Genomic DNA, 25233 nt, shown 5'->3' on the forward strand with positions numbered 1-25233 from the left:
TTCCCGCTTGGCGGGCGGCGGGACATTAGAATCAGGGCCTAAGTAACTTTGCACCCAACCTTCACCAGGTGAAGGTTAGACATATAGGTGACTTATAAGTTACTTAAGTGCAGTGGTAAATGGCTGTGAAATAACGTGGACGTTATTTCACTCAGGCTGCACTGGCAAGCCTGTGTAAGAATTGTCAGATCTCCCTATGGGTGGCAAAAGAAATGCTGCAGCCCATAGGGATCTTCTGGAACCCCAATACCCTGGGTACCTCAGTACCATATACTAGGGAATTATAAGGGTGTTCCAGTATGCCAATGTGAATTGGTGAAATTGGTCACTAGCCTGTTAGTGACAATTTAGAAAGCAAAGAGGGCATGACCACTGAGGTTCTGGTTAGGGAGCCTCAGTGAGACAGTCATCTCACAGGGAACACATACAGGGCACACTTATGAGCACTGGGGCCCTGCCTGGCAGGGTCCCAGTGACACATAGACTAAAACAACATATATACAGTGAAATATGGGGGTAACATGCCAAGCAAGATGGTACTTTCCTACAGTGTCCAGTTGGTCCACCCAGCAAGAGAGGGTCCCAGGTAATTGCGTGCAAGTGTCCACCCTGGGTTGACCTCTCCAACCCTCCACGACGACGCCTGCAGAGGGAATCCCGAGGACCCCCTGACCACGAAGCTCCGGACGAAGATATCTGACGCCTAAGAACACACTGCACCCACAGCCCCCAGGCCTTGGAGAAACCAACCCCCGATGCCTCAGATTTCAGACGGCCCTCCTCCATGTCTGACCGTTGGTGTGTCCGAGACGCCCCCCTGGACCTCGCCTGCAGCCTCTGAGTGACCCCCGGGGCCTCCTCATAGACCAGCACTGGTAACCCTGACGTCCTGTTTGCACTCGGTACCCAGGCCGCCCCTGTATCGCTGAGGGTGTGTGTTTGGTGCCTACTTGTGGCCCCTCCAGTGCTCTTCTAATCCCTCCTGGTCTGCCCTCTGAGCCGCGGGTACTTACCTGCAGGCAAGCCTGATTCCTAGCACCCTCTGTCTCCATAGGAGCCCACGTTAAATGTGCTCAATTTTGAGCTCGGCCCGTGTTGCTGGTGGTAGGTGGTTTGGGTTAACTTGAACCCCAACCGGTGGACTTCCTAAAACCCTGAGACTGAAACTGTAAGTGTTGTACTTATCTGTAAACTGATCTAACATTTCTTTCCACAGGAACTGTTTCTGAAAATTGTACTGTGTCCATTTTTAAAACAGATTATTGCCAATAATTCAAAAACTGTGGCCCATATTTATACTTTTTGACGCAAAACTGTGCCGGCGCAGTTTTGCGTCAAAAATATTACCGCCGGCTAACACCATTTTGGTGCGCCGTGCGGGCGTCATATTTATACTTTGACGCACGGCGGCGCAAACAACAGGTGGGAGTCATTATTTTTGACGCACACCGCGTATCAAGTCGTAAAGGAAAACGACGTTAACGCGCGGAAATGACTGTGGGTCGATTTACGACACCGCAAAATGGATATGCGCCATTTTGTTTTACGCAATAGCGTCAAAAAGGATAAGTTACTTACCTGTAAATCCTAGTTCTCTTCCAGGGGTATCCTCATCAAAGTCATAAACATTGAATATTCCCACCCTTGTGCGGGGACCCTGGAGCATATATAAAATACACACATATAAAGTATGAAATATGCACGAAAAATATATATATAGCATTTTTAGTAGACACATTTTTCATACTAAACTCATATATACATGTGTAAAACAGCAATGCAGGCTATAATCATAAACAGGCTAAAATGCTTTATTTCTATGAAGTATTTTTTTTTTTTTTTAATCTTTATAAAATTACAATAGAGAATAAATATCTACCCAAGCCCCAAAACTGGGCTTAGGGAAATAAGCAGTAGTAATCACTAGAGAAAAAGAGAAAAAAACTACATTGAAAAACAATGGAGCATTCTTAGCCAATAGGCTGCATGCAGGTTAACACAGGAGAAACATAAAAACTTTGGCACCGTGCCTTTAAGACCCTGAGCACCTCCAGTATCCCACCATGCCTCAGGGGTGAAGGAGAGGTGACAGTTGGTTCACAGTTAGGTCAGTACTTTTTTACGGTGACAATCTGTGTAGCCGATTCGAAAGATAGTCTGTCCAGCACTTCTAGGAGACGTGCGTCCGGGGAGGAGGGTGGGTTGTTTATGACTTTGATGAGGATACCCCTGGAAGAGAACTAGGATTTACAGGTAAGTAACTTATCCTTCTCTTCCAGGGGATCCTCATCAATAGTCATAAACATTGAATAGATTAGCAAGCCCATCCCTAAACTCTGGTGACTGTCCATTAGAAGTGCAGGAATAGATATGTATCATGCAAACAAATTTCTCAGAGAGGCTTGCCCCACTTGGGCGTCTGCTCTTGCATCTGAGTCCAAACAGTAATGTCTAGTAAATGTATGTACAGACTTCCATGAAGCAGCCTTACAAATTTCAGATATTGGAACATTGTTAAGGAGGGCAGCAGTAGCCACTTTTCCTCTTGTGGAATGCGCTTTAGGTCTAGCAAGTAGTTGTTTGTTAGCCAACTGGTAAGCATTAACAATACAAGAAACTATTCATCTTGATATGGTTCGTTTAGATGCTGCCTCTCCTGTCCTCAAATGACCATAATTTACAAACAAGTGGTTGGAATGTCTAATCAATTTTGTTTTATCCAAATAAAATTTTAGCACTCTTTTCAGATCTAGGGAGTGCAACGCTTTCTCCGCCGGAGTCTCCGGATTGGGGAAGAAAGTTGGTAGAGAAATAGTTTGATTGATGTGGAATTCTGACACCACCTTTGGTAGGAATGATGGGTGAGTTTGCAGAACTACTCTATTGTCGTGAAAGACTGTGTACGGTTCTTTGGAGGACAAAGCCTGATTTTCACTGACCCTCCTTGCGGAAGTGATGGCTACCAAAAAAGCCGTCTTCCACGTAAGGTGTTGCAAAGAGGCTTTGTGTATAGGTTCGAAAGGAGGGCCCGTAAGTTTTGACAGTACTATGTTCAGTTCCCATGGAGGGGAGGGTTTCCGAATGGGCAGAAAAACGTTTTTCAAACCTTCCAAGAAATCCTTGACTACTGGTTTCATAAAGAAGGCTTCCTGAGAAGGTGACTTACGATAGGCTGTAATGGCAGGCAAATGTACCTTAATAGATGATACCTGCAGACCGGACTTTGCCAGATGGAGTAAGTAAGACAATATGATGTTCTCCTGAGCCCGTATGGGATTCTGACCTTGCTGCCAGCACCATATGTAGAACCTCTTCCACTTAAATGCGTAAGAACGCCGCGTGGAAGGTCGTCTGGACTCTTTCAAGATGTTCATGCACTCCTGCGAGAGCCCTAGGTGCCCATACTGCAGGAATTCAGGAGCCATGCTGTCAAGCTCAGAGAGGGTAGGTTGGGATGCAGAACCCTGCCCTCCATCTTGCTCAGAAGATCCGGTCTGCACGGCAGCCTCCTGTGAGGTTGTTCCGATAGGTCGAGGAGATCTGTGTACCAGAATTGACGGGGCCATTGCGGAGCTATGAGAATCATTCTGGTGTTGGATCTGTAAAGTTTGTTGATCACTGCCGGTATGAGGGGAATCGGTGGAAAAGCGTAGAGAAATATCCCTGACCAGTCGATCAACAGGGCATTCCCTCGAGATCCCGGACGGTAGAACCTGGATGCGAAGTTTGGGCATTTCTTGTTTACCTCGTCTGCGAAGAGATCCAATTGAGGTCGACCCCATTGAGCAAAGATGTCTTCGACGACTTCGCCGTGTAGGACCCAATCGTGGGCGTCCTCTAGGTGTCTGCTCAGGAAATCTGCTTCCACGTTTTGTTGACCTGGTAGGTGAACCGCTGTAAGCGACATTCCTCTGGCCAGGAGCCAATGTCAGATTGTTTGGGACTCCCGAGATAGGGGTAGGGATCTCGTTCCCCCCTGTCTGTTCAAATAATACATTGTGGTTGTATTGTCCGTTTGTATTAGGAGAGATTTCCCCTGAATCGATGGAGCAAAAGACTTGAGAGCCAGATGGACCGCTCTGAGCTCCAGCAGATTGATGTGGTACTTCCTTTCGTTGTCGGACCACAGGCCCTGAGCTTGAAGGGGACCTAGATGAGCCCCCCATCCTTGAAGAGACGCATCCGTTACCAGAGTGTCGGATGGAATTACCTGGTGAAACGGAGCCCCTACTGATAGGTGAGGTTTGTGCATCCACCATTGCAATGACTGACGTGCTGCTATCGGTAACCGCACTCTGTCCTCCCAGCGACCTGTCCTTTGGTTCCAGTTGTTTTCCAACGCCTCTTGGAGGGACCTCATATGTAGCCTGGTATTCGGGACAATGAAAATGCATGATGCCATGGAGCCCAGCAGAGATGTCACCTGACGGGCCGTAGGTGCGTCGGATCTTAACAGGCCTTGACACTTTTTCTTTATTGAGAATTGTTGTTCCTCCGAAGGATACACTCTTTGGAGCTCTGTGTTTAGTATAGCTCCCAGGTAATGGAGGTTCTGTGTTGGAATCAAGGTGGACTTTTGGTAGTTGACTTGAAGACCTAGAGACACGAAAACCTTGAGCACAATGTCCCGATAGGTTCTCGTCTGCTCCGGAGAGGAGGCTTTCAGTAGCCAGTCGTCTAGGTATGGGTAGATGAAGATTTTTTGTTTTCGAAGATGTGCCGCTACCACTGCCACACATTTCGAGAAGACGCGAGGGGCAGATTTCAGGCCGAATGGTAGCACTTTGAACTGATAGTGCTGTGAGGCTATCTGGAAGCGCAGGAATTTCCGATGCTTGGGAACTATCGGGACGTGAAAGTATGCATCCTGCAGGTCGATGGAGCACATCCAGTCTCCCTGATGTAGCTGAGGGAAAATCTGGTGAAGAGCCAGCATCCTGAACTTTTGCTTTCTTATGTACTTGTTCAGAAGCCGTAAGTCCAGAATCGGTCTGAAAACGCCCTCTCGGCCTTTTTTTGCCACCAGAAAATAACGGAAGTAAGCCCCTTTTCCTCTGTGCGCAAGTGATACTTTTTCTATTGCCTTCTTTCGTAAGAGGGCGAGAGCCTCTTTGCGCAATAGGCTGACGTGAGATGGATTTCATTTGGCTGGTGGCAAGTGCGGTGGAGGTTGTCTGAAAAGAAGAGCCATTTTCGACAATGTTGAGCACCCATTTGTCTTTTGTGATAGAGTGCCACTTGTGAAGATAACCTGTGATACTTCCCCCCACCGGAGTGGTGCACAGTGTTGAGGGACACGAGTTCTCATTGCTTGGCCGGCGCTTTTGGTGTGGACTGTTGAGGTCTACTTGACCCTCGTTCCCTTGTGGCCTTACGAGCCTGAAAAAGAGGGCGTCCCTGCCTTTGCTGTGGCCTCTGGGACCAGTGAGGGGTTTGAACCCTCTGCTGGAAAGGGCGCCTGTCATAAGGCCTATACCTCCGCCTGAAGTCCTTCTTCCTTTCCAGGCCTACTGCCTTCATGGTGTCCACTTCAGCCTTAATGCGCGCCATTTCTTCGTCCGTATGGGTACCAAACAGCGAGTTCCCGTTGAATGGAAGATTTAGGATGCGCTGTTGTGCTTCCTGTTTTAAATCAGTCAATCTCAACCAGGAAGACCTTCTTGCACAGATTCCATGTGCGTACCCATGTGCAGCTAAGTCTGCCCCATCTGCCGCTGCGCTGATGACTTGGTTGGATAACAGACATCCCTCTTGAAGGATCTCTTGGAAGTCCTGTCTGTCTTCCCTAGGTAATTTTTCTGTGAACCTGTTGAGAGAGTCCCACAGAGAATGGTCATATCTGCCTAGGAGTGCAGACGCGCTGGAGACCTTCATCACAGATGCCGCTGTGCCGCACATTTTTCTCCCCAGAGAGTCTAGATGTATGCTCTCTTTGTCCGGTGGGACCGTGGAGGATGATGCCACTGAGTGAGTTTTTCGGGCTGCGGCCAATAGGACTGAGTCCGGCGGCGGATCCGTTCTTAGGAATAAAGGATCTTGTTAAGGCGCTTTATATTTTTTTTAAATCCTAGCAGGAGCAGATTTGAGGGTGGCTAGCGCCAAAAAAGTGTCCATGGTTGGCTGCAACAGACCAGGCACTAGCAGCAGTAGCTTTTTCGAAACTGCTCTATGCTGTAGAGTCTCAAAAATGACTGATGAGGAGGTTGATGGTTCTGGAACCTCTATATTTAACTTCTGTGCTCCCCTGAAAAGTACCTCATTAAAAGTAGTGATGTCATCCACCGGTGAAACTCTAGCTGGTGGAGAATCTGTTAAGGTGGGGGAGTATCTTCCGATGGATGACCCTGACGATGACCAAGAGGGCGATCTTCTGTGTCCTGATCGTGACCTAGATCGTCGCTGGGAACGTGACCTGCTACGAGACGCTGTAACAGAGCGCCCAGGCCTCGTGGTCGGTTGGCGAGAAGCAGAACGAGCCCGTCCTGCCCGTGCTGTCGGTGATGGTGTTCTCGGGAGAGAGGCAGTAGGAGAGTACATCCGTGAATACTGTGAATCCGGGGAGGCCGCTGGTCTGTTAAGGCTCTCCAACCATCTTGGCGACAAATTGATGGGTGAAACATGCCCGATGATGCCGCTCTCGAACAACATGAACCACTCCTTATGGAGACCACTGGAGATGGAGCAGCCTTATCTGCTGGCGGAAGTCGATGTTCTACTCCCTGCAAGACAGGTAAAACCTGTGTCGACGTCGACAGCTGTAATGACGTCGAAGGGAGCGCCGCCGGTTGTTCCTGCCTCGACGTTGAGTTCCTCGACATTGAGGGGGTCATTCTAACCCTGGCAGTAAAAACCGCCAGGGCGAATGACCGCGGTAGCACCGCCAACAGGCTGGCGGTGCACCGCTGGGCATTCTGACCGCGGCGGTTCAGCCACGGCCAGAAACGGAAAGTCGGCGGTCTCCCGCCGACTTTCCGCTGCCCTTGAGAATCTTCCATGGCGGCGGAGCACGATCCGCCGCCATGGGGATTCTGACACCCCCTACCGCCATCCTGTTCCTGGTGGGTCTCCCGCCAGGAACAGGATGGCGGTAGGGGGTGCCGCGGGGCCCCACTATGTATTTCAGTGTCTGCTATGCAGACACTGAAATACGCGACGGGTGCCACTGTACCCGTCGCACCTTCCCACTCCGCCGGCTCCATTCGGAGCCGGCGTCCTCGTGGGAAGGCTGTTTCCCACTGGGCTGGCGGGCGGCCTTTTGGCGGTCGCCCACCAGCCCAGTGGGAAACCCAGAATGTCCGCCGCGGTCTTTCGACCGCGGTACGGTCTTCTGGCGGTTCCCGCTTGGCGGGCGGCTCCTGCCGCCCGCCAACATTAGAATCAGGGCCTGAGTGTCTTGACGTCGAACGGCGATCTCTGGACCTCGACCTGCTCGCCGTCGTGTGCCTCGACGTGGAGCGGTGGGCGGCCGACGGTGGATGCCGCTCTCGCCGCCGAGGCGATTTCGACGCTGTGTCTCTTGACGTCGAGGGGTGCGAGGCCTTCGGCGGCGAATGGGCGTGCCGGTGATGGCTCGACGTCGATCGGCGGGTTGCCGTCGACGGAGATATGCCCCTGCGATGGCCACGTTCTCTCTGCATCATATCCTTCGACGTCGGGCGGGTCGCCGTCGACGGCGATCTATGGCGGTGAGATGGTGGCAGCGTCGACGTCGACGGGGAACAAACAGGTACTTTCCTATCTGCTGACGTCGACCTAGCCATTCTCTCCTGAGAGTGGCTTGTTGGCTGCCTGGGAAGTGAAGAGGATGATGTTTTCTGCCTCTCGTGAAGCACATGAAGCCTGATCTTTTCTCTGTCCTTCAGAGTCCTCTTTGACATGTTCTTGCAGTGTTTGCAAGTGTCAGGGCAGTGACTCTGAGGCAGGCACACAATACAAAGAGTGTGTGGATCTGACTGGGCCTTCTTCTTCCCACAGGAAGGGCATTTCACAAAAAGGGAAGGCATTTTTCTGTCAGGAAAAAACTGCCAACCTCAGACAATGATGTTAGATGTCGAGTAAAATAGGAAAAAACGCTGTTCTAAAGTATTTTTCTGAGAAAAACTCAATGCTCCAGGATCCTCTCAGAAGAAGCCGGAAAAAAGAACTGACCTAACTGTGAACCAACTGTCATCTCTCCTTCACCCCTGAGGCATGGTGGGATACTGGAGGTGCTCAGGGTCTTAAAGGCACGGTGCCAAAGTTTTTATGGTTCTCCTCTGTTAACATGCATGCAGCCTATTGGCTAAGAATGCTCCATTGTTTTTCAATGTAGTTTTTTTCTCTTTTTCTCTAGTGATTACTACTGCTTATTTCCCTAAGCCCAGTTTTGGGGCTTGGGTAGATATTTATTCTCTATTGTAATTTTATAAAGATAAAAAAAAAAAAAAACTTCATAGAAATAAAGCATTTTAGCCTGTTTATGATTATAGCCTGCATTGCTGTTTTACACATGTATATATGAGTTTAGTATGAAAAATTTGTCTACTAAAAATGCTATATATATATTTTTCGTGCATATTTCATACTTTATATGTGTGTATTTTATATATGCTCCGGGGTCCCCGCACAAGGGCGGGAATATTCAATGTTTATGACTATTGATGAGGATCCCCTGGAAGAGAAACACAGCGAACACAGCCATTTCACCCGAGGAGAGCCAAAATTTATCCCAGACGCCACTACAGACCCCAGGAAGATCACAGCAGACCAGGAACCAGCCAGGAGGACCCACACAAGAACCAGGACACTTTTATGAAGAAAAAAAAGTGTCGCTTTAGTGCAGAGGAGCAGGAAGAACAAGTTACTTACCTTCGGTAACGCTTTTTCTGGTGGATACACTAACTACCTGTGGATTCCTCACCTTATGAATTCGATCCTTGCGCCAGCATCCGACGGAAAGTCTTCTTCCTAGCTGTCCACGTCGACGAGGACGTCATAATGGCACGGCTCCGCGTGACTCCGTCTGACGTCATCGTGCCAATAAGAGGTCCTCGTCGGTGTACTGACGTCAGTTTCACCTCATTTTTTTCGTGCCTTTGAGGCGAACAGGTGAAAACCGACCATCAAAAAACCATGAAAATAGATATATATAAATATATACAAACACAAAAATCTTGTCTATTGAATCCATATATTTACATTATTACCTTAAATACATGAATATACAAAAATATATAAATATATAAATATATATATATATATATATATATATATATATATATATATATGTATATATATATATATATATATATATATATATATATATATATATATATATATATATATATATATAGAGAGAGAGAGAGAGAAACATTATTCTAAATACTGCAAGATAAGTGTGTAACCAGGCAGGCAACGGGGAGGCGGGAGGGACCGTGAGGAATCCACAGGTAGTTAGTGTATCCACCAGAAAAAGCGTTACCGAAGGTAAGTAACTTGTTCTTCTGATGGATATAACTACCTGTGGATTCCTCACCTTATGAATAGAGTCCCAAGCAGTACCGCACTCGGTGGTGGGTGCCCGCCTGATTACACCACGAAATCTTGCAATACCGAACGAGCAAAATGACCGTCCCTCCTCACCTCAGAGTCTAAACAATAATGTTTTACGAAGGTATGGAGGGACGCCCAAGTTGCCGCTTTACATATGTCTATTAACGGAACTCCTCTCGCTAGGGCCGAGGACGCAGACTTAGCCCTAGTAGAATGGGCCCTGATACCTTCAGGAGGGACTTTTTTCGCCAGAGAGTAACAAATCTTAATACAAAAGATGACCCACCTGGAGAGTGTTCGTTTCTGGACCGCTCTGCCCTTTCGCTGTCCAGCATACCCAACAAACAGTTGATCATCTAGGCAAAAGTCCTTAGTCCTCTCCAGGAAGAAACTCAGAACCCTCTTAGGGTCCAACCTATTGAGCCTCTCTTCATCTTTAGAAGGGTGAGGAGGAGGGTAAAACACAGGTAGGGTGATAGACTGCTCTATATGAAAAGGAGTGACAACTTTCGGCAGAAAAGCAGCCCTGGTTTTTAGTACCACTTTATCAGGGAAAAACATGGTAAAAGGAGGCTTAACGGAAAGCGCTTGAAGCTCTCCAATTCTCCTGGCAGATGTGATTGCGATTAAGAAAACAGTCTTCAAGACTAAAAATCTCAATGGACATGAATGCATGGGCTCGAAAGGCGAACCCATCAAGAACGTCAATATAAGATTTAAGTCCCACTGAGGCATGTGAAAGGGAGTAGGAGGAAACCTATTCACCAAACCCTTAAGAAACCTATTTACAATTGGAGACTTAAATAAAGATGGCTGGTCAGGAAGGCAAAGAAACGCCGACAGGGCTGCCAAATATTCCTTAACTGTAGCTATAGAACAGCCTTTCTTCGCCAAACTAAGAGCAAACAAAAGAATATCTGAAAGGTTGGCTTTTAAGGGATCGTTTTGGTTCTCTCCACACCAAAGCACAAATTTTGCCCAACTGCCGGCATAAATGGATTTAGTGGAGTGTCGCCTGGACGATAGAATAACATCCACTACATCCGGAGGGAGAGAAAACAAACTTAGGTTGCCCCGTTCAATCTCCAGGCATGAAGGTGCAGGCTCTGGAGGTGGGGGTGTAAAACCTGCCCCTGCCATTGTGAGAGGAGGTCAGCCCTGAGAGGGAGACGGAGCGGAGGGCACTGAGAGAGTTGAAGCAGGTCTGTATACCATACCCTTCTCGGCCAGTCCGGAGCCACCAAGATGACCCGGGACCGGTCTTTACGAATCTTCCTCAGAACTCGAGGAATCAAGGGTATGGGAGGAAACGCGTAAAGCAACTGGCCGCTCCAGGACATCTGAAACGCGTCCCCCAACACCCCTTGCATTGGATACTGGAGGCTGCAAAATAACGGGCAATGCACATTCTCTTGAGTGGCGAATAAATCCACCTGAGGAGTACCCCATATCCCGAAGATGTGGAGGACTAGATCCGGATGGAGACGCCACTCGTGATCTATTGAGAAGTGACGACTGAGACCGTCCGCACGTACATTCAGTACTCCGGCCAAATGATTTGCTATTAAGCAAATCTGATGGTCCTGAGCCCAGGACCAGAGTCGCAGGGCTTCTCTGCAGAGAAGGTACGACCCCACTCCTCCCTGCTTGTTTATATACCACATCGCGGTAGTGTTGTCCGTCAGGATCTGAACTGACTGACCGCGAAGGGAAGGGAAGAAGGCCTTGAGCACCAAACGTACTGCCCGCAATTCCAACAGATTGATATGCAACATCTGTTCCGCTGGAGACCAATGACCCTTGATCTCCAGGTCCCCCAGATGAGCTCCCCACCCTAGAGTTGAAGCATCCGAAATCACTGTGGCCACTGGAGGAGGCAGTGAAAACGGTTTTCCTAGGGAAAGGTTGCCGTCCTCTGCCCACCAAAGAAGATCCGCTACAGCGTCCTTGGAGATCTTTATTGAATCCCTGAGATCTCCTTTGTGCTGGAACCACTGCCTGCGGAGGCACCACTGAAGAGCCCTCATATGCCAGCGAGCATGAGTGACCAACAGAATGCAAGAAGCAAACAGACCTAGCAGGCGTAAGACCTTGAGGACTGGAACTGCCACTCCAACTTGAAACAATGGAATCAGCGTCTGAATGTCCCGAACCCGCTGAGGCGGGAGGTAGGCCCGAAACATTGTCGTGTCAGTACTGCCCCTATGAACAGGAGGCGTTGAGAGGGCTCTAGGTGAGATTTGGGCACATTTACAGAAAAACCCAGATCGAACAACAACTGGGTTGTCATTCGCAGATGAGACAGCACAAGCTCTGGAGACTTGGCTTTGATCAACCGATCGTCCAGGTAGGGAAAAACTGCTACTTCCCTCCTTCTGAGATGTGCTGCAACAACTGACATCACCTTCGTGAAAACCCGAGGTGCTGAAGTAAGTCCAAAAGGAAGGACAGCAAACTGGTAGTGTTGCGTTCCGACTACAAACCGGAGATACTTCCTGTGCGACTTGATTATCGGAACATGAAAGTACGCGTCCTGCAAGTCGACAGACACCATCCAGTCTCCTTCGTTCAACGCCAATAGCACCTGCGCTAGGGTCAGCATTTTTAATTTTTCCTGCTTGAGGAACAAATTCAAAATCCTCAAGTCTAGGATCGGCCGTAATCGACCATCCACTTTGGGAATCAGGAAATATCTTGAATAACACCCCTGACCCCTTTCCTGCAACGGCACCAACTCTATGGTGCCCTTTGCCAACATGGTTATGACCTCCTGTTGCAACAACAGAAGATGGTCTTCTGAACAAAAGGAGGGACGGGGGGGGAAGGGAGGAGGGAACTCCTGAAAGGGGAGAGCATAGCCCTTTTCTACAATTCCTAGCGCCCACGAGTCTGTTGTAATTGACCTCCATTTCTGCAGAAAAATACTCAATCTTCCCCCTACAGGAGAAGTATGGATGATAAAGTGGGGAAAACTAGGGCTGCTTCTGCTGTTGTCCACCAGAGGAGGATGAAGAAGAAGACAGCTGCTGGGCTGGACCTCTAGCCCTACCCCTACCCTGCCCTCTAAAGGCACAATAGGGCAGTTTGGCAGGTTGCTGGGCGTAAGACTGTGACCTCCGAAAGGCAGAACCTCGAATGAACCCTCGAAACCTGCGAAAAGGTCTATAAGGCGCTGTAGTAGAGGTCTGTAATCCCAGGGACTTAGCTGTAGCCCGACAGTCCTTAAACCGTTCAAGGGCAGAGTCTGCCTTGTCCCCAAACAGCTTTTCCCCATCAAATGGAAGGTACATTAAGGTGGACTGTACGTCTGAAGAAAATCCAGAGGACCTTAGCCAGGCATGCCTCCTTGTAGCCACCGATGTTCCCATGGCCCTTGCAATGGAATCCGAGGTATCCAGACCCCATTGTATAATCTGCTGTGCAGCAGCTTGCGCATCTAAGAAAAGGGAGCCAAACGATTTCTGCATCTCCTGTGGCAGATCCTTCGCCATTTCTTTAGCAGAGTCCATAAGAGCGTGGACGTATCTGCCCAGCACACAGGTAGAATTAGTAGCTTTAAGGGCCATGCTGCAAGATGAAAAGATCTTCTTTGAAGACTGTTCCATCATCTTGGATTCCCTATCAGTTGGGACTCCAGGGAATGTTCCAGGGGCAGTCTTCGCAGAACATGAGGCCTGAACTACCAAGCTTTCCGGAGTCGGGTGCCGTGACAGAAAAAAACGGATCTCCTAGAGCACTTCTATGTCTCCTCGCCACTGCCCTGTTCACAGCAGGGGTTGTAACTGGCTTGTTCCATAAGTCCAAAATAGGCTCAGTCAAAGCCTCATTGAAAGGCAGCAAAGGGTCAGCACTGGACGAAGAGGGATGAAGTACCCCTGTGAGAAGGTTAGTTTTTACTTCTGCCACAGACAAAGGCAAATCCAGGTACTCAGCTGCCTTCCTCACCACTGCATGGAAGGAAGCGGCCTCTTCAGTAAACTCCCCCGGAAACGCAATGTCCCACTCCGGGGAAGTATCCAAACCACTTGCAGTGGCAAGGCCCTGGAACTCATCTGAAGGCTCGATCTCGTCTTCCTCAAGCTGTCTATATTCCTCCTCCTCCAGAAGTCTCAATGCCTTTCTCCGAGATCTAAGATGTGTTTCTAGGGCCGGTGTCGACAAAGAATCCATCGACGCCGAAGATCTCAAACTCCGAACAGGACCAGGAAGGCTCCCAGGCTCATCCGGCGCCGGTGCCGGCGCCAACAGGGAGTCGGCTGAAGACCTTCTTGGAGTCGGTTGGCCGGAAGGCGATGGAGCCGGTCTGGATGGAGACATCAACGACGCCGGATGGCGCGGAGAAGGAGTCGGTTGACGTGCAGGTGGATCCACAGTCACAGGTGGAGGACTCCTGCCAGGGGAGGCTCTAGGCGCCGAATCGACAGTCTCTGTAGGGCAGAAGGGCATGAATGGAGCAGCCCTGTACGACGCCGGCGAGCCCAAATTGAACGCCAATGGCCCGGTGGGACCCGCGGGTGCACCAGCAGGGGCCATGGATTGAAAGACGGCATACATCACATTAAAAAATGCGGCCGGATCCGTCCCTGGAGCCGGGAAAGCAGGGTACTGTTGTGCAGATGTCTGCTGAACATCAAGATCCCTCGGCGCTGGCGAGAACTGAGGGCTACGTTGAACGACCTCAAAAACTGAAGGCGCCGGTGACAACTCCGGACTCTCCTGCTGAGGCGTGACAGTAGGACTCATCTCCCATGTCTTCTGGCGTCGTGAGGATCGAGACCTCGACCTCGATCAGCTCCGCTCCGAACGGCGCCGAGAGACATGACGGCGCCGACAGTCATGATGACGCCGCTTCTTATGCTTTTTATGGGGAAGCATGGGAGGAATCCTTTTTATGGCCCTTCTTCTTAGCTTTAGCCAAAAAGAGCTTCGCCACACGCTCCTTCAGAGCTTTTGGATTCATGCTCTGACACAAAGAGCAACCTTCCACATCATGCTCCGAACTAAGGCACCAAATACAGTCCGAGTGGGGGTCGGTCACTGACATCCGACCCCCGCATTCTCTACACAGCTTGAAACCGGACTTCTTCGGAGGCGACATTGTAACCACCAAAAATCGTTACAGTTAACAACGAGCCAGGAAGAAAAACCGTTGGCGTCGAAGGCACGGAAAAAAGGAAAACTGACGACAGTACGCCGACGAGGACCTCTTATTGACACGATGATGTCAGAGTCACATGGAGCCATGCCATTATGACATCCTCGTCGATGTGGACAGCTAGGAAGAAGACTTTCCGTCGGATGCTGGCGCAAGGATCGAATTCATAAGGTGAGGAATCCACAGGTAGTTGTATCCATCAGAAATTCTGGTTAAAGAGGTGACGGAACACCAGCACCAACTGTTTGTCACATCAAAGTTGCCAATCGGTAGGAGAGAGGCTATATGGCAACAAATTGTCGACAAGGTTAACAATGTGGCTGAAGTACGCAGAACACTCATCGAGTGCAAGAAACGCTGGCATGACTGCAAGCGCAGGACCAAGGAAAAGATGGCAAGGAACAGGAAGGCAGCACTGCAAACTGGAGGGGGGAGTCCAGCACACCAGGAGGCCCTGGACCACATGGAGGAGATGGTTGCACCCGTCATCCCTGAGGAGATCGTCACAGGGATTCAAGGACAGGACAGCGCAGACTACCAGGAGACAACGCACATGCAGGGTAAATCGCATGGGGAATTAAAATGCAATAATGTCATCTACAACCGGGGGTGGGATACCAACCACTAAATGCATTGAAGTCATCTAATATATGGAGTGGCATGGGTAAAGGGGCACGGCAGGGGGGCATGGCCTGCATAGACAGAAGCTGGGGCACACCATTACACTACACCAACAACAGTCCCATGGGGGCATGCTGTCATGCCAACGATGGAGCAAAGGGAAAGCCACGACAGGAGGGAAGGCCACTATGTCAAACTGACATCCTGGCACTCGTCAGCCAACATACCTCCTACATTAACTAGGGCCCTATTAGCAATCCTCTAGCCAAACTGACAACTGCAATGTAACTGCGACAACAGTTGCCACTACCACCTCTGATCAGTGTGCAGCTCAAGTAGCCAATGGCAGTAACCTCCCCATGGATCATACACACCTAAATTAGGGGGTGAGGATGACATCTGCAACAATCCCCAGAAACAAGACAAAGGCCCCAGTACACTCAAATGTCAATGCCCATAGTTGTCACAAAGATCAGCCAAAGTAAACAACAATAGGAGCGACACAGCACTAAGGACACACCCATGCTGCATATGTCAGGGTCCATCCTGTGCCTGGGTAACAAGGCAACATCCCAAATGTCATACTGCTCAGACAACAGCATAGAGGAGGGGACACATGTAACTGGTCACTGAAATACACCTGCACAGTCAGAGGCGGAAATAGGACACTGATACGACTATCAGGGCAATCCAATGTAACACACATTACCCAACATCAGCAGGACCCATTAACAATGTCAACATCCATATCGGATCATAACATTGCCATGCATAGGGTATGCCACATGTCAATTACATTTAAGTCGATGTGAACGATCAGGGATTGGGGCAGGTCCAGATTGTTAAGTGTTCTGCCAGGGCCAAAAGAACACCCACAGCCAGTGAAAGGGCTGCATCTGTTTCTCACCGGTCCTGTAGGTGACACTTGAATTCTAAGGGCCAACAGACATTTTCACAAGGTGAAGCAATCTACATGTGCTAACAGGGCTTTGAAACTAGAAGACAGTGTATAAATTGACCTGACGTCCATGCAGTCAGATGGTATATGACAATGGCATACCTTAGGAAAGGGTGTAGCACACTGGTTTGCTAATGTTGGTCTGTGTGTGTAGAGGAGGTATTATCAGGGTACACATCTTAGTATATCAGGGACCTCTTCCAACAGGTGGGTTGTGACCAGGTGCATGGGTGTGTCAGGAGTTCGGAAATGGGCTGACATGTGCATGGAATGTCATGTGCGCAATGCATGTCATATGAGTGGCACTTGTGCTGTCTATGTTCTGCTTCTATGGAACTCTAGTCACAGATATTCCTTGCAAATATTGGATGCAGTTGGACTAACTGCTGTCAAGGGTCTTGTCAGACATTCCTGTTAGTGATGCCAAAGCACATTGAGTGCCTCATGTATGAGGCTTGTTTTCCCCTTATTGAGTGATGGTGTCATAGTTGTGTGTCATATGCTGCGTTGGACCTTGCTTTCAACATGTATGTGTGAAATAGTTGTGGTCCTCTACTATTGGCCTTCAAAGGAGATATGTACATGATACATGTCATTAAGAGTGTGTGTGTATGTGACCATTGTATGTTAGGCATCACATTAGCTCTGGGATGTTCCGTGTCCTACTCAGTATCTCAGCAATGCTCCATGAGGCAACACTTTTATTCTGACAAGTAAAGATGAAGGTGTGCAAAAAGGAATAGCCAGACCATGATATGGTGATTAGAATAGGTGTTTATTTAAATTAGTTAACTAAAGTGGTGAAGGTGATCATATTCAGAAGAATTTATTTACAATCTGTTGCCGCCTGCGTATACCAGCAGCTGTGTTCTGTAGTTCCCCCTCGTGTTGCAGGCCAGCATCCTCCACTTCCTCCTCTTCAGGCATGTGTGGCTCTGGTTCCAGTAGGGGAATGTTTCTTCTGATACAAATGTTGTGCAATACTGCACATGTGAGGATGATCCTACAGACCATCTCTGGGGAATATAGGAGGCTACCACCAGTGATGTCGAGGCAGCAGAACCTTGACTTGAGGATGCCGAAGGTCCGCTCGACAATGCTGCGTGTCCTCCTATGGGCCTCGTTGTATGCACGCTCTGCAGCTGAACTCGGGTTGCCAAATGATGTCATAATCCATGGCTGGATGCCATACCCCTGATAAGCTGCAAGAGAAAATGAATGGGATCATGTTGATGTAGCTGGCACTATTGAAAAGATCTTTAATTGTAGTAGTTGTCTTGTGTTGTCTGTGACTCTTTTGTGTACTAATGTGACATCCTATGCTTGTAGGCTGTACCATCTGCACTGTGTTGTTTCCTTGGCTGAACGAGTGTTTGTCTGCTAACCGTTTGTCAGCAGTATGTTTTGGGATTTGCAGTACAGTGTGCCCTCCCTAGCATTGTGACTTGTGATACAGGTGTCCGTGTATCTTCACTGGGGGTGAGATGATAGTTCCATGCACAGTTAAAATTGAAAGTGTTGTTAACACGTTCATATCAAAGTACCCTGGATTTCCCATACCTTGAAACGTATGCAATGTATTAATGTAAAGGTCATTGGGACACTTACAATTTGCAAGGTGACATTTAGGCAACCACACTCATTGACGTCTTCACATTAGGCTGTACAGTAATTTCCAATGTGTGACAGGTTCAATGGTGACTTAAGAAACATGGCTAGTGATGTCATGACCTCAGTGTGTTCCTGTTCACATGTTGCTGTTGTGGTGTATGTGTTGTGTGTCCTAGAGGGTTGCTGTGGAGTGTGTATATAAGTAGTTACCAACAAGTAGTCCATTGCCATACTGTCCATCCTGGAAGTGTTCATTGATGGTGCAGTGACGGAAGATGTATGAGTCATGTACAATCCCAGGATATTTAGCCACGATGTTGGTGATCAATCCCTGGTGATCGACTATGGCCTGCACGTTGATGGAATGTGTGTGCTTCCTGTTGCGGTAGAGGTGTTCAGTTGCAGCAGGTGGCAGAAGGCGTACATGTGTGCAGTCGATTGCACCAAGGACGTGTGGGAAGCCACTGATTGCGTAGAACTCCTGTTTTGTTTCCTGCTGCTTCTGCAGTGTGTTAGGGAAGCAGATGTGGCGGGTGTCAGCCGAATGATGGCATCCAGTACTTTGGGCAAAAAGGCAGAGAATGATGGTTGTGATATTCCGTCAACCAGGGCACCAGTTGTTTGGAAAGAGACACTTGCCAGCATGTGAATTACGGCAAGCAGCTTTGTTTCTGTTGGGATGGTGCGGGGTGTCACCAAAGTGGGGGCCAATTGCGGTTCAATGTTTCGCAGCAGCTGCTGAATAGCCTGCCAGTTCAACCTGTACCTCTGTATGATGTCGTGTTCCCTGAGGCCCTGAAGGGTTGTTCTTGGGCGGAATATCCTCTCCTGCCTTCTGCGCTGCCTTTGGGGTCCCTGCTGGTGTTGTTGTAGCTGCTGTTGTTGCTGCTGGGCTCTGCGTCTGCGTGCACGCTGGATTAGAATCACCTAAATGGCTCACTGTTGCTGCTCTGCTGTTTGTTCTGTGTGTTCTGATTAAATACAGGTGTGTTTGCCCCATTTTAACGCCTGCCCTGACCCAGGCGTACATTTTTTACGCAAATCGGGCTGTGTGTCATTTTCTGGCTCCGCCTCCCGGCCGTGCGTCATTTTTGCCCGAAAGCATAAATACGATGCACGGCCGTTTAAGCCATTTTTTGGACGGGTCATCATTAACGCAAGGCGGGTTGCCGCATCCAAAAAATGACGCCCACGGCCGAATTTTGTCATCCGTGGGCTCGGGCGTCAAAGTGTAAATACGGGGCAACCTTTGCACCACTGATTGTGCGTCAAAATATTTGACGCACAATCGGCGCAGACGGAGTATAAATATGCCCCTGTATTACTTACCTATTTCAAACAAAGTACTGTTGATACCTGTGTGAAATACGAAACTTCTAAGGTACTTACCTGCAACTTGAATCTTGTGATTCTAAAAATTAAGAAAATATATTTTTGATACATAAAAACCATTGGTCTGGAGTTAAGTCATTGAGTGTGTGCTTCTTCTATTTTTTGTGTGTGCACAACAAATGCTTTGCAATAGCCTCTGATAAGCCTAACTGCTCAACCACACTACCACAAAATAGAGCATTAGTATTACCTACTTTGGTCTCTGTTAAGCCTCTGGGGAACCCCTGGACTCTGGTCGCACTATATCTCACTTTGATATAGTATGTACAGAGCCAGCTTTGTACACTAACCATGTGGAAAGAGACTGAAAGCTCTTTCCAGAGAAGAGTGAGGATCAGCAAACAATCCTCTGGCTCACCCACGGCACCCTTAGGGATCACTGCTGAATGAAGTCATGACTGTAGGTAGAGACATACCTTAAAAGGTCTCAGACAGCAAACCATGCAGCAGGAGACAGAAACCTTTAGTCAGCAGTGAGAATAAGCAAACGTTTAACTCAGCAATAGTAACCCAAAGAATCCTGCCAGCCCCATCAACACAAGCTAAAGCCGGCAGACTTGTTTTTTCAGCTGAAACATTTGACCCTAACAGGATGACCAGCAAGCCCTTTTCCGACAACAGCAGAATTAGGGGCAGATTTAAGAGCCCCTAGCGCCTCCTTGTGCCACAGTAGTGTCAATTTTTTCCCCACTAATATGGCCCAATGAGGATAAAATAGCTGCGCCAAACTTACAAAGTGCCGCAATGCATGTATTGAACCACTCTGTAACCCTTTGTGTCACATTATGCCTGCGCCATTACAATGGGCCGAAAAAACTGCGTAATTTTTGTTGACACTTTTAACACCTGCTCAGAGCCGGCATTAAAATGAGGCTCCTATTGGTGTCAATGAGCCTCTGCGTGCTTTGCAGGATTAGCGTCAGAATGTTTTACGCTACTCCTGCGAGCCCTGAACTAGCATAAAAAATACTGATGCTAGTTCCCTAACTACCGCCATGGTGCACCGTCTATTTAATATGGTGCACACATGGTGGCATTAGGGGGTGCTAAGGGGTGCAAGAAAAGTTGCGTTGCACTAGGTGCAGTGCCACTTTCCATAAACCTGTCCCTTAGTGCTTCCAGCCCGCAATGTCACCAAACAGACAAGACAAGTCAGAGTGCTCTGTCGGAGGACTCTTATTAAGGGAACAAAGGGAACAAGACTGCTGGATTCGGGCGGCAGCACCACCGCTTGAGATGATCCTACACCGGTTGGCAGTTGTCAGCCTAACCCTTTTCTGCTAGCTAACAGCACCTCACCCAAATATAGAAAGCAAAGGTGATTTGTGGCAGCCTGACGCATGACACTCGGTAATCTCTCAGGGAATTCGTGGTAGAAAAATCTCACCCATTTCTCTCGTCAGCAGAGTCTCATACACACATGTTGGCCAAAGAAAAGATGCAGGATGGTTTTCAGTATATTTATTAAAAAGACTGCAATCTACAATAAAACGTACAAGCTGAAATTATTGGGGCAATGAGTCATAACAAGGTGCTGAAATGAACCTAAGACAGCTCCTCCTACAAAAAGAGACAAACTTCCACCCACCAATGAGATCCACTGTGCTTCAATACGGGAGACTCTACCTAGCACCCACCTACCAATAGGCCTTTCTCTTCCACTGGGATATTTGATCCTTTATCTGTAATAAGGGACAATAGCCCTCTAATTACACAGAGTCTAAAGGCATCCTCCTCCATGGGCAACAGAAAGCCCTCAATAAATATCACAAATATTTATCCAAACATGGCAACTACAGCACTCATACCAAGAACAGACTGAAGCTGAGGATCTCAACACCAACTGAGAACAGAAGAGTCAATGCTTCACTGAGTAAAGAGCACTCTGCCGTTAGCTTTCCACACAGTTAGGATATTCACAACAATCGTCTTGAAAAGAAGCTCATGATGAATGCCCCATCTCAGCACCACAGATGACTCCACCAGGAGACTTCCTCAGGGTATGAAAGTTGCTTCCCTCATCTTGAAAATACACTCAAGGTAGGATTCCTCTTCTTTCAAGAAAAGGTGTCTCTTCTTGATCTTTTCATGCTTCCATACACCACAGACCACCCAGAGCTTCCCATCCATTACTTCAAGTATTTATCTAAATATTCTTGTCAAAGATTGAAGGCAACACAGGGTGCTCCAGTTGGTGGATCACAGTGCATCTATGATTTTGGTAACTCAGGGATTTCCCACCTCAGAATAAGGCAATAAAAAACAATAGTTGTATAAAAAGGTCATCAGCCTGATTTTGGTGGATATCCAGTTACTAAACAAATCGAAGTGAGGCCGATAGCCAAGTAAAAGATGGAATGTCAAGTTTCGACCTATCCAGACAATAGGCTTGCTAAACCCATGAGACAGTGGTGAAATAATCAATCCCTCCTACTTTTAGAGGATCCCAAAACAGACACATAAATGCATTCCTTACTACTGTAAAAGGAAATCAAAAGCCACATGTAGGCATATCAGTTTCTACAAGAACTCTAACCACATATGCTAAGACCCTCACAAAGGACTGTACACTGAGAACAGACAGTGCAGAGAAAAAGTACATCTGCCATCACATGGACAAACTCACCTCCTATTTTGGCACCATAAGCAATGCCTGCCCCGCAGATTCCATTATTTGCAACAGCAGCTACCTCCCCTGCACAGCGCGTACCATGCCTACAAGGAAGAAACAACATGAATGTGCATGGAATGTTAAACCACAGGTATGTGCACCGAAAGTCAATTCAAACAATATGCATCAAATAATCTAGCAAATTGTAGTACCCAAAAGCATGTTTGGCGGTTACATTTATACAGCACCTCATACCACTGGCATTCCCCTGAAGTGCTGTCCTGGACACTCTGATAATGGACTAGCCAGCTTACTGAGGATGGTTGCAAGATGTGGTAGCCATGCTGTAGTTGTACTAAGGCTAGATAGTGAGGCAGAAGGCTGCAAGCTTCAGCAGCTGTGGGTACAACATGCAATAGCATGTATGTCTGATGGATGGGCACTCATTGGCAGCTTATGTGAGCTAGGACAATTGTTTGGGAAGTAAAGTAGGTACATCCTGTTTTGGACTCCAGCACGTTGTGAGGGTTTTCTTGTTCTTGCAGGAAAGTGCTCTAGAAGTTAGCCATCTGATCCACAAAAGAGATAGGATATAATGAATATAACAGAATGGAACCCATGAGAGGACTCAGCAAACCCAAGCGGCATCACGGAGCTAACAGAGCAAACTCATGTGATGCAAGCAACAGAACTAAACAAAAGACAGAGCAGGTGTACAGACATGCCTTCAACATCTTGTAAAATGAAATTAAGTTTTGTTGGCTATTCAGAAAAATGATTTGCCCCCAGAGCCATCTGAAGAGCTCAGTGGATGTGATGGAACATACCTCGGGAACTGCACTTGAAGGACGTAAATGTAGGTACTGTGTCCACGCTGACAGTATATGCACCTACACTTAAATAAATCTCTTTTGGACACTGCAAACCAGCACACTTCTAACAGGAGCCTGAAGATGCCTGCCCAGGCAGATAATTTGTGAGGCCAAGGCAACATATTCTAAATATTGTGGTGCATGGACACGTTCTATCACAGCTGTCTCCACCTTGTGAGAATAGAACGGCCTGTCTCATCAGGTGCGAAGCAATGTATGCCCTGAGGGACAGGTGTAGGAAAGTAACATCTTTCTGGCATAGTTGCCCCCACTTTTTGCCACCTGTCAGTGTGTTTAGACAGTAGTGCACTGGGACCCTGCTAACCAGGACCCCGGGGGTGTCAGTGCTCTCTCCCCTAAATTTAGTTGTTAGGTAACTTTTACACCCCACAATTGGTATACTGGTGCACCCATGTAAGTGCCTAGTATATGGTACTTAGGTACCCAGGGCACTGGTACACCAGAGGTCCCCCATGGGCTGCAGCATATATTGTGCCACGCATGAGAGCCCATGCAAATTGGGACTACAGGCCTGCCATTGCAGCCTGCGTGAAATGATGCCTGCACCTTTCACTCCAGATATAAGGTTTGCCATATATCATGGTCACTGCACTCTGACCCTGTAAGTCACCCCTAAGGTAGACCCTTTATCCCAAGGGAACGGTGCATGGTTCGAAGTGTAAGGGCACCCCTGCATGAGTAGGCGTCCCTACAAACCCTAGACTCCATTCCCTGGGCTGTGTAAGTGCGAGGAAGAAATAGTTTCTTACCTGTAACTCCAGTTCTCTCGTAGGGGTATTTCCATGATAGTCATAAGCACTGAATAGTTCCGCCCGCCTGTGGGGACCCTGGAATACTGTTCTGAAATTGTCTTCTTAAGTGTAGATGTTCGCCTTTCTTCAGGAAGGCCTGCATAGTCACATCAGAATATCAATATGCAGCCTAAAGGAGAGGCTACAAAGGCCAAATTCTTCATCCTACTTGGTTGAACAAAGGGTACTGTAACGCTGATATTCATTAAAATGCATTAATATTCTAAAGATTTCGCAGAACAAAAATCTTTCACAAACCTTTTTGCAATGTTATATAAGGATGAAGCAATGCAGGGCAGTGTAGCCCATAGGCTGACATTATACAGAATGAAAATGAAGCTGTGCCTTTAAGAGCAGATGGTCCTCCTCTATCCCATCATGCTTAGCAAGAGGCAGTTACCTCAGTTCTTTATGTAGGCTTTACTAGCTAATCTGAAGGAGTCTGTGAATTATCAATTCTTATTAATATTATTATTATTATGTCAACTCCACCGGGGAGGAGGGAGGGTTGCTTATCACTGTCATGGAAATACTCCTACGAGAGAACTGGAGTTACAGGTAAGGAACTATTCCTTCTCTCGTAGGGGATTTCCATGTACAGTCATAAGCACTGAATAGATTAGCAAGCCCATCCCACTGATAGCGGTAGAGGTGACAGAACAATAGAGTGATATTTATTCAAGCAACGAGATTTCTAAGAGAAGCCTGTCCTACTTGAGCATCTGTCCTAACATCAGAATCAAGACAGTAATGCCTAGTAAAGGTGTGGACAGACCTCTATGTAGCCGCTTTGCAAATATCAGCTAACGGAATGTTTCTCATTAATGCAGCTGTGGCTCCCTTGCCCCTAGTGGAATGTGCCTTAGGTCTGCCGTCAAGGGACTTATTGGTTAGCTGGTAACAGAGCAAAATACATGAGACAATCCATCTGGACAAGGACTGCTTGGAGGTGGCCAGGCCTGTTCAAACTGGGCCATAGTTAATGAACAGCTGTTATGACTTGCGAAAGGATTTAGTTCTGTCTAAATATAATTTTAGAACCCTCTTCACATCCAGAGAGTGAAATGTTCTCTCAGCAGGAGTGTAGGAAAGTACCATCTTGCCTGGCATGTTACCCCCATTTTTACTTGTGTGTCAGTTTGTTTTTGCCTGTGTCACTGGCATCCTGCTACCCAGGACCCCAGTGCTCATAGTTATGGACTGAATGTGTTCCCTGTGCAGTGCCTAACTGTGTCACTGAGGCTCTGCTAATCAGAACCTCAGTGATTATGCTCTCTCTGCCTTTAAAATTGTCACTGCAGGCTAGAGATCATTTTTACCAATTCTAATTGGCACACTGGAACACCCTTATAATTCCCTTGTATATGGTACCTAGGTACCCAGGGTATTGGGGTTCCAGGAGATCCCTATGGGCTGCAGCATTTCTTTTGCCACCCATACGGAGCTCAGACAATTATTACACAGGACTGCCACTGCAGCCTGAGTGAAATAACGTCCACGTTATTTCACAGCCATTTTACACTGCACTTAAGTAACTCATAAGTCACCTATATGTCTAACCCTCACTTAGTGAAGGTTAGGTGCAAAGCTACTAAGTGTGAGGGCACCCTGGCACTAGCCAAGGTGCCCCCACATAGTTCAGGGCAATTTCCCCAGACTTTGTGAGTGCG

The 25233-nt window shown here is 47.9% G+C and overlaps 1 protein-coding gene across 1 annotated transcript in view; it reads right to left on the reverse strand.

Moving 5' to 3' along the window:
* The window catches only part of PCSK4 (proprotein convertase subtilisin/kexin type 4), a 2195633-nt gene that overhangs the window by 1509649 nt on the left and 660751 nt on the right, over positions 1-25233 (reverse strand). The window contains exon 6 of the mRNA XM_069215864.1: positions 21895-21983. Coding sequence (XP_069071965.1) covers positions 21895-21983 — 89 coding nt within the window. The remainder of the gene's footprint in view (positions 1-21894; positions 21984-25233) is intronic.

The sequence above is a fragment of the Pleurodeles waltl genome, chromosome 12 (assembly GCF_031143425.1).
Source record: "Pleurodeles waltl isolate 20211129_DDA chromosome 12, aPleWal1.hap1.20221129, whole genome shotgun sequence".
Classification (NCBI taxonomy): domain Eukaryota; kingdom Metazoa; phylum Chordata; class Amphibia; order Caudata; family Salamandridae; genus Pleurodeles; species Pleurodeles waltl.